We start from the raw sequence: 13,844 nt of genomic DNA, 5'->3' as shown, positions 1-13,844 counted from the left end.
GAGAAGGGGGTGGGGAAGGACAAGAAACAGTTCTTGTTTTGGGGTCTCTGCCTTCTCTTTGAAGTTGGACCTGAGGTTTTTCTTGGATGATGAAAGCCATATTGGGGGGGGGGGCTGGAGGAGAGTGGACAGGGTGTGAATCAACTGTCTTTCAGAAGTGGGGTTTGCTCACTGTGGAAAGGGGGTACCCACTCAAGGTAGTGTTGATGAGGAGATGCAGCTAGGTGACTGTCTTCCCACAAAGCTCAGCTGTGAGTGTGGACAGGACGCCGCGATCAAACTCCTGATCCTCCACTTTTCACCCCTTGTGCTGGGATTCTAGGCAGGCGCTGTTACATTCAGCTCGTTAATTTTTTACTGTCTTAACTTCGAGCCTGGTTTATGCGTTTGCTTGTTTGTTTGTTTGTTTCTCTCTTTCTTTCTTCCTTTCTTTTTCTTTCTTCCTTTCTTTCTTTTTTGCTTGTCTAGAAAGCCAAGTAGGTCCGGCAGTGGATCCATCTCCCCAGCCCTGAGAGGCTAATGCCTTTAGGATGTTTTACCTTCATAGGCCTTGCAGTGCTTCTCTGCCTGTGCTAAGGGCACAGTGCAAGCTTGTTAGGGTGGTAGGATGGTCCTCACACTTTTGGCATAGCCTGAGCAAGCTCAGTCATGTACTCTGGGTACCATACAGATAGAAACTTCTGCATGTGCTAGGATGTTTAAAGGACTAAGAAGCACTGGCTTCCTATGTGCAGGCTGAGTTAAGTATTTGCGTTATAGCATACATAATGGAGACTAGTTGTGAACTCTCCGGTTATTCCCCTGACTGTCCTAGTAAACTTAGCATGGTTTGCTAATAACAAATTAACATAGACTCAAGACTTACATACATTTATGGATTTCTCCAGTTCAAGTGCCAGCATGGCAGAGGTCTTGGACAGAACCCTCTTCCTGGCTGTGTTTCACATGGCCTGCTCTTTTTTGTTTTGTTTTGTTTTGTTTTTCGAGACAGTGTTTCTCTGTGTAGTTTTGGTGCCTGTCCTGGATCTCTCTTTGTAGACCAGGCTGGCCTCGAACTCACAGAGATCTGGCTGGCTCTGCCTCCCGAGTGCTGGGGTTAAAGGCGTGCGCCACTGCCACCCAGCCTGGCCTGCTCTTGATGTGCACCAGACAGAGTGCTCTTCCATTTTCTTCTTTCTCTCTTGTTTCTTTTCTTTTCGTTTTTGGAAGCACATTTTGCTGTGTGTCCCAGGCTGACCTGGAAATCTTGACCATCCTCCTGCTTCAGTCTCCCGAATACTGGGGTTACAGGCTTGTGTGCACCGTCAGGCCTGTCTTCCTCCCTCTCGTAAGGCCCTTCAAGCCCACTGTGGGCTCCCCTCTCATGGCCCTCAACTGTCTAATCTTCATTTCTCTTTAAAGGCCCCCAACTCTAAGTACTCCAGCTAAGGGTAGGCTGTTGTCTGTACACTACGGGACAGGGGCTATGCAGACGTTCAGCCCCCAGCAGTTACAATTGCAGCTACTGTTTTAGATACCACTCTCCTCCAGAGAAGGACTCTTCGCTTGGACGGTCACCAGCCAGCTTCTTGATTAAAAAGCAGAGGGACACTCCAGACACACCCATCATGAAAGCTTTAAAGGAACTTGATGAAGAAAGAATATTTAAGAATTGGGGGACACAGACAGAGAAAGAGGATGCCTCAAGTAGTAAGTACTCTTTTTAATTTAAGGATTTATTGATTTTCTCTTGCATCTATGAGTGTTTTGCCTGTGGGTAGGAGTATGCACCACATGTGAACCTGGTGCTCGTGAAGGAGCTGGAGTTATGAATGTTTGTGAGCTGCTGTGTGGGTGCTGAGAACTGAACCCAGGCTCTCTGCAAGAGCAATCAGTACTCTTAACTGATGAGCCATCCTTCTAACCCCCTAAGTAATATTTTATTCCTTGTTTGATGTTGAAAGAAAGAGGTGTCTGCCCTTTTTCTTAATTTTTGTTGTTGTTGTTCATTTATTTGTTTTGTTTTTTTGACACTGAGTTTCTCTGTGTAGCTCTGGCTGTCCGGGAACTCACTCTGTAGACTAGGCTGGCCTCGGACTCTCAGAGATCCACCTGCTCCTGCCTCCTGAGCGCTAGGTTAAAGGCGTGCGCCACCACTGCCTGGCCCCTTTTCCTTAATTTATATTATAATCTTTAAAATTAAAATTTCAGCCAGGCATGGAAGTGCATGTCTTTAATCCCAGCACTTTCAAGACAGAGGCAGGAGCTTGAGGCTAGCCTGGTCTACATAGTGTGTTCTATGCCTGTCAGAGCTCCATAGTAAGAACCTGCCTGAAAAAATAAAATACGTTAAAATTCTCAGATAATGAAATGAAGTCCTGATTTCTGATACTGCTCCAGCCCCATTTCATAGATAACTGACCCTTAATACTGATTTATCTTGGTCCTGGCATCACATGCATCTTTCATACGAAGCCAACTGCATATTGTGTTCTGATTATTTAGAAGGCCTGTATGAGATGGCTCAGTGGCTAACTGCACTTGTTCTTACAGAAGGCCTGGCTTCTACATGGTAGCTTACAACTGTCTGTTAACTCCAGTCCCAGGGCATCTCCTGCCTCTAGACTCTGTAGGCACCTGCAGTCACGTGCACATACCCCTATGCAGACATACACACCTACATATAATTAAAAATAATAATAAAAAAAGGTCTGTATATGAGCTGGGCCGTGCAGGCGTATAATCCATATAATCCCACTTCTGTGTGCTAAGGTGGGGGATTGAAATCACAGGCTGCCTGAGCTACGGAGTGAATTTGTCTACATCTCTGTCTTACTTGCACATGTTGGAAAATTGTGGCAGTCATTTGATATTCATAAAATGAGGAGTAAGATGGGCAGGGGGTACACGTCTATTGTCCCAGCACTCGGAGGCTGAAGCAACAGAATCCAGAGTGTCCAAAAATATAGAAAAACAAAAATTTTCCCTATCTTCCTTCTTTTTCCTGGTTACTGAGCATCTATAGAGAGGAAGAGGAATGTCTTTCAAGGTGTGCTTTCCCCAAAGTTTGGGACTTCTCTCTGTCTCCACCCTCCATTCCTCTCTCTCCTCCCAACATCTCTTTCTCTTTGCCCTCCATCCCTCTCTTTTTGAGACAAGATCTCACATAGCCCAGGCTAGCCTGGAACTCACTATGTTGCAAGGTGACCTTGATGTCTGGTCTCCTGCCTCCACTCCCCAGTGCTGGGCTGACAGGTGTTCACCACTGTGCCTTGCTCCATTGCTCCTTCTACTTCCTGCCATGCTTACTTCTCAGACCTGCCAGGCACACCCTCAGATCTGTGGCGCTGCATCCCACAGCAGCGTCTCCTAGTAAATAAATTAGTAACCTGCTTCCTAAAAATAAACTCTCTGTGAGCACTCACCTTGAATGCCGGTTGCAACAGGAAACCAGGGTGCATTCATTATAAACTCCCTCCCAAGCGTTTTTTATCATCATAATGCGGCACATTTGCGGATCGTTATTACAGCCTATATAGAAGGAGTGTTGTGAGCAGAGCATGCTCAGTGGAGGGCCTTGTGCAGTGACAGCTGTGATAAAGCAGATGGTGGAGACAGGTCTGCCTTATTTTGTGTGTGTGTTTCTCTGATGCAGAATTAGTGAATCCTCGGCAAACTGAACCTTCAGTCAATACAGGCCGTTCCCCAGAGAAAGGTGCCCAGCAGAGACCAAAGAGACAGAGTTCAGCTTCACAAAGATCATCATCTCTCCCACCCTCCAGTCGTAAAGCCAGCACTCCAAGTAAGAGATGAGTGTGCCTTGGGCTGGGGAGAATGACTTTTCCCACGTGCTTTTCCGGTGTCAGTGTGCTCTCATCCCCAACAGAGGATGCTGAGCCCGGGCTCCCTGAGAACAACCAGAGAATGGAATTGTTTGAGTGCACAGATACGACAAACATAAGCTAAGAAACCTCATTTTATGCCAAGCCTGTGGTGGAGGTCAGTCATCCCAGCTACCTGGGAGGCTAAAGATCAAGGTTCAAGGCCTGCCTGAGCTACTGTGTGAGTTCAAGGCTAGCCTGCAACTTGGCAAGACTCTGCCTTAAAATCAAAAGTAAAAAGGCCTTGGGATGTAGCTCAGTGGTGGAGCCCGGGTTTAGCGTGGATGGGGTCCTTAGTACCATAAGAACTTGCTTTTGAAAGTTAGAGCACGTTGATCTCTGTTGAGCACGAATTGAGACAGTTTGCAGAGGTGGGAGAAGAAGCTTCTTAGATATCTGATCTATGTCTGTCTTTGCCAGCTTTTCCTCCCCACAGTTCCAGGCTGTTCTAAAGCTTCAGCATTGACTTTCCATGTCCACTTTCCCACCCGCTGGGGAGGAGCAGTCACTACTGCACTGGCGTTTCTTATTTCCACTTGACTTCTGAAATCTTGCAAAACCAGTTTTGAGCTACAGTGCTGATACTATAGTCTGGTACTAAAGCGTCAGCAGGGATTGCCTGTAGACATTAATTAGAGTGACAGGTTGTTTATTTTCACTTTGTGTCCTCTTCAGTACCGTCAAGTTTTCTATGGAATGTCTTGCTTTTCTTGTTTTTTTTTTTTTTTTTTTTTTTTTTTTCTTGGTTTTTCGAGACAGGTTTCTCTGATTAGCCCTGGCTGTCTTGGAACTTGCTCTATAGACCAGGCTGGCCTCAAATTTACAGAGATCCATCTGCCTCTGCCTCGTGAGTGCTGGGGTTAAAGGTGTGCGCCACCACCACTCAGCAAATTTCATTATCTTTAAAATTAGGAATAAGTTCTGCCAGCACACATAAAGACAAAAATCATATTTCTTCTTTGTTTTCTTCTTTAGCAAAAAGAGAGATTATGTTAACACCAGTGACTGTGGCTTATAGTCCTAAACGGTCCCCTAAAGAAAATTTGTCCCCAGGATTTAGTCATCTACTTAGTAAAAATGAAAGCAGTCCAGTTCGGTAAGTTCTGTAAAGTTGTAGAATTAAAAAAAAAAATTTGATTGGTTTTCAAAACATTTTATTTATTGTTTGCATGTGTGTGTGTGCATGTGTGATCATGTGTGCCTTGGTGCATGTGTGCACGTCAGAGGACAACTTTTGGGAGTTGATTTTTCTCCTTCCAACATATGGGCTTAGGTATTGAACTCAGGGCATCAGGTTTGGAGGCAGGTACCTTCACCTCCTGAGCCATCCTACTGGCCCTGTTACTGATTTTGAACCATCAATATGGCTTTAGCTATTACTGATTTTTCAGTTGTCACCGGGACTCTGTGGCATTAGGTCATTGATGTGAACATCATATGAAACATGAAGTATTATAATATATGAAAATAGGTTTGTTTGTTTGAGACATGGTTTCTCTGTGTAGTTCTGGCTGTCCTAGAATTCTCTCTGTAGACCGAACTGGCCTTGAACTCTCAAGAGATCCGCCTGTTTCTGCCTCTTGAGTGCTGGGATTAAAGGCGTGCGCCACCACCGCCAGGCGAAAATAGTTTCTAACTATGGAAGCTTGCTACTCCTAGATCTTCAATGCTGACTCAGCTTTTATCAGCTTATGGATGTAGAAGAGGTTCTTTGTGCTTCTGACTAGGTGTGATACAGGGACATTTGGTGTCAGACAGTGGGTGAGGGTGACAAGTGCCTACTGTCTATATGCAGTGGACCTACTCCCGAAGTAGGCTAGCAGTGAGTGATGGACTAGGAAGGAAAAGCCTCCTGGTTCTAGACTCAGTGGCCTAAGCACAGTGAGCCTTACTTTCCCCTTCTGAGCGCCTCCCCTGCCTGTTCCAGAAGCTTCTTAGGGAGATCAGATGAGGTATGATAGCCAGTGCTGTAAGTTTCTAATGTAGAAATAGAACTTTGTGTCAGGAAAGACACTTTCAATTTCAGTTTTGAAAATCATACAACTAGCTTTCTTTTAAGAAAATACGTAACAGCCAGGTGGTGGTGGCGCACACCTTTAATCCCAGCACTGGAGGCAGAGGCAGGTGGATCTCTGTGTGAGTTCAAGACCAGCCATGGATACACAAAGAGATTCTGTCTCGAAAAACCAAAGAAAAAGAAAAAAGAAAATGCTACTGTGTGAGTTCCTGGGGTGCCAGTTCAGCTCTCTAGTGAGATAGGAAAACTCACTTCATATTTTTCTCACAAGTAACTTGCTTCATTCACTAGATTTGATATCCTTTTGGATGATTTAGATACTGTTCCTGTGTCCACGGTACAACGAACCAATCCAAGGAAACAGCTCCAGTTTCTTTCTCTAGATGACTCGGAAGGTATCTTTTCCTAAAAATTACTAGTTAGAGTTAGAGGCATTTGTTTTCCAAGATTCCGGTGTCTTTGCAAGGCTCTGAAGAACACCTCTGCCTGAACTTGCTATATGAGTGTTCTTGGGCAGGTTGGGAAGCGGAGGCGTAGGGTGCTGATTAACATCACCAGGACGATGCTCTACGGCTCCCTCTGACATTGTAGCTGATAAAGCTGCTCAGGTCTGGGTAATTTTCATTGAAAAACTTTAAGCCTAGAATAAATTTATAAGGTATATGAAATCACTTGGGTAGGTCCTAATAATGTTAACTGTAAATATTCTTCAACTGGGGGTGGTGGCTCACGTCTTTTATCCCAGCATGCAGTTGGCTTCAGTAGGAGGATTGCTTTGGCTTCTGTGACTTCGAGGCCATTTTGGACTACTTAGTGAGTTCCAGAGCAACACGGATTAGTGTGAGACTGTCTGAGAAACTGGCCTGGGGGAAGAAAGAAAGGATGCTGCTTCTTTTATTATGTTTTAGGCCATATAGCTGTTCCTTTTAAGAAGTGAGATTGAGCAAGATATTAATATGTATTCAATCTGTTAGAAAAATTAGTAAGAGACATAAGAAATTTCTTTCTTTTCTGACAGAAAAAAAGTATTCAGAGAAAGGCAGCGACAGCCCTGTTAATCAAAGCTCTTGCCCTGAACCCTGGCCAAATGGAGTGAGGAAAGTGTCCGGGAGACAAGCTTGGGAGAAGAGTAAATCAGCCAGCCTGGAGCAGTGCAAGCCCCTGTCAGCAGCACCACAGAGTAACGATTTTGAATATACAGCAAGAATTAGGACCCTAGCAGAAACGGAGCGATTCTTTGATGAACTCACAAAAGAAAAAGACCAGGTAAAACAAACAAAATTAAAAAAAAAATCTTTTTCTGAACCCAATGCTTATATCTAGGGAATAGTCCGAAGGAAATTACTGAGCTAGATGTGGTAGCATGTGCCTGGGTCTCAGCCCTTTGGAGGCTGAAGCAGGAGAATCATAAGTTGCAAGCCAGCTTGGGCTATATGGTGTGACCCTGTCTCCAAAACAAACCACTGACAGGAAGTATGTCTTAGTCACTGTACAGTTGCTGTGACGAGACACCATGACCAAGGCAACTCTTAGAAAAGAAAAGAGCTGAGGCTTTTTTATGATTCCGGAGGTTTAGTCCATTATCGTCATGGCAGGGAGCATGCATTGTCATCATGGGGCATGCAGGCAGGCAGGCAAGGTGCTGGAGAAGTAGCTGAGAGTTCTACATCTGGATCCGTGGCAGTAGGAAGAGCAACTCTGGGCTTGGCTTGGGCGTTTGAAACCACAAAGCCCGTCCCTGGTGACACAACTTCCTCCTCTAAGGCCACACCTCCTAATCCTTCTCAAGTGCTGCCACTGCTGGTGACCAAGCATCCAAATATATGAGCCTCTGGGAGCCATTCTTATTTAAAGTGCCACAAAGGACAACGTTGTGTCAGACTCGTCATAGGGAATTAGCCTTGGGTACGGTACATGGGGCACCAGAACTACGCTAGAAATGTCCTTCAGCCACACTGTTGTTGTTAACTGAGAATGGAGGGAACTTACGTTAAGCCAAAATGGACAAGAAAATGCGAAGCTGAAATGTTTTCTTTCTCTTCTGTTTCAGAAAGCTCACTGCCAGTAATTAGATTTTTTTTTTTTTTTATTTGAATACTTTCTCTCATTAACAGATTGAGGCAGCATTAAGCCGGATGCCTTCTCCTGGAGGAAGAATCACTTTACAAACAAGACTAAATCAGGTGAGACAGCTTAGCTGGGAGCTGCCTTGGAGGCTGGATAGATGAGTGCGCTAAGCAGCACCTGAGGGCATGGTCCACTGTGTTAGTTATTTTTCTAGTGTTGTGATAAATACCACAACCAAGGCACCTTAGAGAAGGAAGCAGTCATTTGGGCTTACAGTTCAGTGTGTTAGAGTCTGTTATGGCAAAGTGGAAGGTAGGCAGCTGGAGTAGCAGCTGGAGGAGCAGCTGAGAGCTTTCTCAAGCACTAACCAGAAGTAGAGAGTGCAGTGGGGATGACAAGAAGTTTTTGCAGCTTCATGACTCCTGTTGTCCATGACACACCTCCTCCAACAAGGCCACGCCTCCTAATCCTTTCCAAACAGTTCCACCAACTGGGGACCAAGTACTCAAATGTATGAGCTTATGGGGCCATTCTCATTCAAACTACCACAACTACTGAAGCAGCAGTCAGATTTTGATGATTATAGTTAATTCGTAACTACATGTTTGCTGTCAGGAATAAAATTAATTTTTGCCTTAAGACTTTAAGAAAATGGTGTTCTAGCTGGGCAGAGGTAGCTCATGCCTTTAATCCCAGCACTCAGGAGGCAGAAGCAGGCGGATCTCTGTGAGTTTGAGGCCAGCCAGGTCTACAAAGTAAGTTCAAGGACAGACAGAGCTACAAAGAGAAACCCTGTCTCAGAAAAAAAAAAAAAAAAAAAAAAGAGAGAGAGCAAGAAAATGGGTTCATGGTAGCAAATAGCATACCTTTTGTTGTTTGTTTGGTAAGATGCTGGTGACCAAACTCAGGGCCGTGGGCATGCTAGGGAGGTGGCTCCACCATGGGGCTCTACCCTCCGCACAGCAGAATGCCTGTGACAGATTTTACGTTGCTGAGTAAGTGCTGCCTCCTTGTCTGATTGTCTGTCCTCCACCACCATCTGTTAATGACTTCTGATCCCCTTTCCATGTAGTAAGCATCTGGGAACAGGTGTGCTTTGCAAATGGAATGACTGTAGAGGTTGGGAAGCCGTTGGGAAGCCGGCTAGAGAGATGCCATTCCATGTTCAGCAGCAGATGGTCAGGTGATGTGGCCTGTGTGCATAAGTGCCTGGTGGTCTGTGGAGGTCAGTTCAGTTCCCAGCACCCACATGGCAATGCTCTTAACCTCTGCGCCATCTCTCCAGAGTTTTAACAAAATTGCTTTTGAGAGCTTACTGGGAGGTTATGGCAGGGGAACCTCAGCTGCTCAGTTTCAATGGGACACTGGTCCTTCTCTATTTGGAGAAGGTTGTCCTCTGAATAAATGCGCAGTTTTGGAAGGGCTGCACGTAGAGCATTGAGGGAGAAAGGAGACACATGCTTAGATCATCCTCACATCCATGACATTTTAAACGGATTTTACTTATTGTGTATAAATGTGTTTATGTTGTTGGTGGGGCATGCGCATGCCATGCACCATATGTAGAGGTCCAAGGAGTTGGTTCTTTCTTTCCATCTTTTCTTGGATCTCAGGGGTCAAACTCAGGTTGTGGGGGTTGGTGGCAAGTAATCTTACTACTCAGCCCTCTCACCATCCCTGGTTATGAACTTTTTATTGAATAATTTATAAGACTCAACATAGAAAACTCGTAGGGAAAATGTGGCAGTACTTCAATTCTAAATCAGTGTGGAATCCTTAGTGTGTTTTATATACTGAACATCACTGTTCTGTTCTTACAAGACTTCTGAAAGGGCATTAGTTTCTCTTCACGTATGTTACTTCACTAAGAAGGTAAGTGGCAGCAAAAAAGGGATTGAGGATGTACATAAATGAAAATTTTTTTTTCGAGACAGGGTTTCTCTGTGTAGCTTTGGTGCCTGTCCTGGATCTCACTCTGTAGACCAGGCTGGCCTCGAACTCACAGAGATCCACCTGCCTCTGCCTCCCGAGTGCTGAGATTAAAGGCGTGCGCCGCCGCCACCGCCCAGCATAAATGAAAAAGTTAAACTGGGCCCAGAGTTGTAAAATGGCCAGCCCCACTCTGGAGTAGCACTGTTACTTGTGTAGCATGTACAAGGTGCTGGCTTTTATCTCCAGCGCCAGTGATAAAGGACACCCATCTTTGATAAAGGACACCCATCTTTGCTGAGCGGTGGTGGCGCACGTCTTTAGTCCCAGCACTGGGGAGGCAGAGACAGGTGGATCTCTATGTGTTCGAGGCCAGCCTGGTCTATAGAGTGAGTTCCAGGACAGCCAGGGCTGCACAGAAAAAAGCAAATAAAAATAATACCCATCCTGTTCTTAAGACTCACACTGAAGCAGAGATGGCGGCTTACATCATACGCCATCCCCCCACTTTGCAGGCTGAGGCAGTAGGATCCCAATTTGGAGGCCAGGGTAGGCTGTTAGATTCTGTCTCAGAAAATAAAATGAGTTGGGGATATAGCTAGGTTGGTAGAGTACTTGCCTATTATATAAAGGCCTGGGTTCCATCCCCAGCACCACACAAAACTGGGTGTAAGGGCTGAAGGTGTGGTTCAGTGGTGGCAGAACATTTCCTGGTATATGCAAGGCCCAGTGTTCAGTCCCCAGTAAAACACACATTCACACACACACACAAAGTAATAATAAACCGAAAAATTGGATATGGTGATATACTTATATGTGGTCCCAGTATTTGAGAGATGGAGGCAGGTTCAGAATTTCAAGGTCATCACCAGCCATATATTGAATTCAACATTGGTATAGACTACTTGAGACTTGTCTTTATTTATTTTTAAACCTTTAAAAAATTATTTCATAGCCGGGCGGTGGTGGCGCATGCCTTTAATCCCAGCACTCGGGAGGCAGAGGCAGGCAGATCTCTGTGAGTTCAAAGCCAGCCTGGTCTACAAAGCGAGTTCCAGGAAAGGTGCAAAGCTACACAGAGAAACCCTGTCTCAAGAAAAAAAAAAATTATTTCATATGTATGAGTGTTTTGCCTGCATGTATGTCTGTGTACTACCTGTGTGCCTGGTGCTTAAGGAGGCCAGAAGAGGGAATCATATCCCCTGGAATTGGAGTTACAGCCCATTGTGAGCCAACATGTGGGTGCTGGGAATTAAACCTAGGTCCTCTGCAAGAGCAGGAAATCCTCTTAACTGCTGAGCCATTACTCCATCCCCTACAGAGACTAGTGTTAATGAAAAGAGAGAAAAATAAAATAACCTGCTAATAACAGTTTTGTAAGTTTTTTTTCTTTTGGGATTCTTTGAGACAGGTCCTAGACTGGCTTTGAATTCATCAGCTTCCTGCCTCAGCTTCACTGGTTCTGGGACTATAAGCATGCACCACCATGTCCAATTATCAGGTGTTTGCTTCGTTTTTACAAAGAATTCATAGACTGTAGACAATGCAGATGCAAGTCGAAATCATCACAGACTTTCTGGAATGCAGAATTTATTTTGCATTTCTTTGAACCGAAGCACTTCTTCTTTTTCTGTCTGCCAGTGATTGCAAAGGCAGTATTTATAGATACCGCAAAGAGATATGTTTAAGAAATGTGCTGCGGCCTTATTTATAGTGTCCCAAATTAGAAGCAACCTAAATTTCTACTGCAAGATTCCTGGTTAAACGTGTTACTTGTGAAGGAATATTGTACATTAATTTAGGAGGATATTGTTGGAAGATACTTTATAATATGCCAAGAAAGTTCAAAGGAAACAGTGTTTGAAACGTTCCATTCTGGGTTTTTCCTTTCTAAAAAGGATATGCATATATGCAAGAGAAACAGGAAGAAGGTGGTGGTCCTTCCCTTTGCTCCTCTGTCTTCCCTGTATTCTACAGTGGGCATTCAGTCCTTTTACTAAAATTGTTAAATATAAATATTTCAAGTTCTAAACTGAGTGGTAGTGGTGCATGCCTTTAACCCCAGCACTCCTGAGGCAGAGGCAGGCAGGCAGATCTCTTGAGTTAGAGGCTAGCCTGCTCTACAGTTCTAGGACAGCCAGGGCTACACAGAGCAACCCTGTCCTGGGAGGAGGGGGGAGAATCAAGTTCTATGTCAGGATACCGTTTGAGTCAATACAGAATAAGTGATCTAGAATGATAAATATATATCCCAGGTATCATTAACTCTACTTCTTCATTGTGATTGTGGAATCTTTTTTCCTCAAGTCTTCACTAATATTTTTTCTTTCTTTTCTTTTTTTGTTTGTTTTGAGGCAGAGTTTGTCATTGTAGTTGAGGCTGTCCTGGAACTCACCCTGTAGCCTAGGCTGGCCTTGAACTCACAATCCACCTGCCTCTGCCTCCCAAGTACTGGGATTAAAGGCATGTGGCACCATGCCCATCTTCGATAATGTTTTTAAGGGAGAAGTGTTTACCAGGTTATTTGGAATATGTGTACATGGCCACTGCTGTATCCAGTATGCACCCTTCTCTGGTGACTCGTGGAGAACACATTTAGGCTCCAGAATACTGACCTCGGGTCATCGCCACCACCCCTGCTTGTGGTTGCACTGCTGTGCAGAATTCTTCCATGCCAAGAGTGCCAAACAGACAAAGGATTTTTAAAGTGCCACGCTTAATTAGAAGGACTGAGAAGCCGATTCATTGTTTAGTTTAAGAAAAATGTTGGCCAGGCGGCGGCGGCGGCGGCGGCGGCGGCGGCGGCGGCGCACGCCTTTAATCCCAGCACTCAAGAGGCAGAGGCAGGTGGATCTCTGTGAGTTCAAGGCCAGCCTGGTCTACAGAGCGAGCTCCAGAACAACCACGGGTACACAGACAAACCTTGCCTTAAAACAAACGAACAAAAAGAAAAATATCAGTAAGATGATTTCTGTAGAAAGCAAAGCCTGCCATTTTGATGTCTGTCCTTGCTCTCCTTCAACTCAAGGGTCTATAACCGGCAGTTGCCTTAGACCAGAGGACTTGGTGTGGCTTCTCATGACTTCTTTCCCGTTACTTTACCTAGGAAGCCTTGGAAGATCGTTTGGAAAGGATCAATCGTGAACTGGGTTCAGTTCGAATGACACTCAAGAAGTTTCATGTCTTGCGCAGCTCTGCAAACCTTTGAGATTGGTAGTCATTAAATTTGAGACATTTTTGTTTGCACTGATGTACAGTTATGCACTGAGAAAAAGGCAAGCTCTTTTGTACTGTTTATAAGACTTCAAACAGTAGTTTTACAATCATGTTATTCTTACACCTGGTATTTTATACTTCAAATGGCCACATATTTTCAAGATATTTTTGTTATGCTCAGGAACCTCTTGTATATTTTACTATTTAAAAAGCATTATTTTTAAATAGAGTATGTCTTCAATTTCTATCAACAATAAGGAAATGTAAACAGGAGGCGGCTTGTTGCTAAGGAAATAGTGTTATCCTTTTACAATGAACTTTGCACACGGATTTTATAAACTTGTTCTACATTGTAAATATAATTCATTTTTAAAATAAATGCTTAACAGCTTCCATAAGGATAGACTAACATGCTGAATATTAAAAAATTATAGTATAATTTGCATTTAGATTCTGTAGAAGTCTTTTAGAAATGGTAACACAATTCCTATGTGAAACATATGCCTTGTAGTGAATAGTAGAACACTTAGGCCAGCAAGATGGCTCAGCAGGTAAAAGCACTTGCCACCAAGCCTGAGGACCCTTTTGAGTTCCAGGACCCACGTGTGAGAAAGAGAGAAAGGATTCCGGTATTGTCTACATACACACTTTGGCACATTCACACCCTAAGAAGTAATTAAACATAAAAAAGTTAGTTTAAAAACTACGTAAATGTAACCTGTTTGATTTTCCTGAAACTATTGTCCTGTGTAAGG

The 13,844-nt window shown here is 44.2% G+C and overlaps 1 protein-coding gene across 7 annotated transcripts in view; it reads left to right on the top strand.

The window, feature by feature from the left end:
• Mphosph9 (M-phase phosphoprotein 9) overlaps positions 1-13,487 on the top strand; it is a 57,284-nt gene extending 43,797 nt beyond the window's left edge. For 4 of the 7 annotated variants that reach the window (XM_059249590.1, XM_059249593.1, XM_059249591.1 and 1 more), the window contains exons 17-23: positions 1,514-1,689; positions 3,635-3,781; positions 4,836-4,956; positions 6,169-6,272; positions 6,896-7,143; positions 7,992-8,060; positions 12,980-13,487. In XM_059249590.1, coding sequence (XP_059105573.1) covers positions 1,514-1,689; positions 3,635-3,781; positions 4,836-4,956; positions 6,169-6,272; positions 6,896-7,143; positions 7,992-8,060; positions 12,980-13,081 — 967 coding nt within the window. In that variant the 3' untranslated portion in view covers positions 13,082-13,487. Of the gene's footprint in view, positions 1-1,513; positions 1,690-3,634; positions 3,782-3,865; positions 4,042-4,835; positions 4,957-6,168; positions 6,273-6,895; positions 7,144-7,991; positions 8,061-12,979 lie in introns of those variants that run through there. The other 3 variants (XM_059249594.1, XR_009375923.1, XM_059249595.1) reach the window with 3 other exon arrangements.
• The last annotated feature ends 357 nt before the right edge of the window (positions 13,488-13,844 follow it).

This window comes from Peromyscus eremicus, chromosome 23 (genome assembly GCF_949786415.1).
Source record: "Peromyscus eremicus chromosome 23, PerEre_H2_v1, whole genome shotgun sequence".
Taxonomy (NCBI): domain Eukaryota; kingdom Metazoa; phylum Chordata; class Mammalia; order Rodentia; family Cricetidae; genus Peromyscus; species Peromyscus eremicus.
This window is presented reverse-complemented; position numbering and strand designations above follow the sequence as displayed.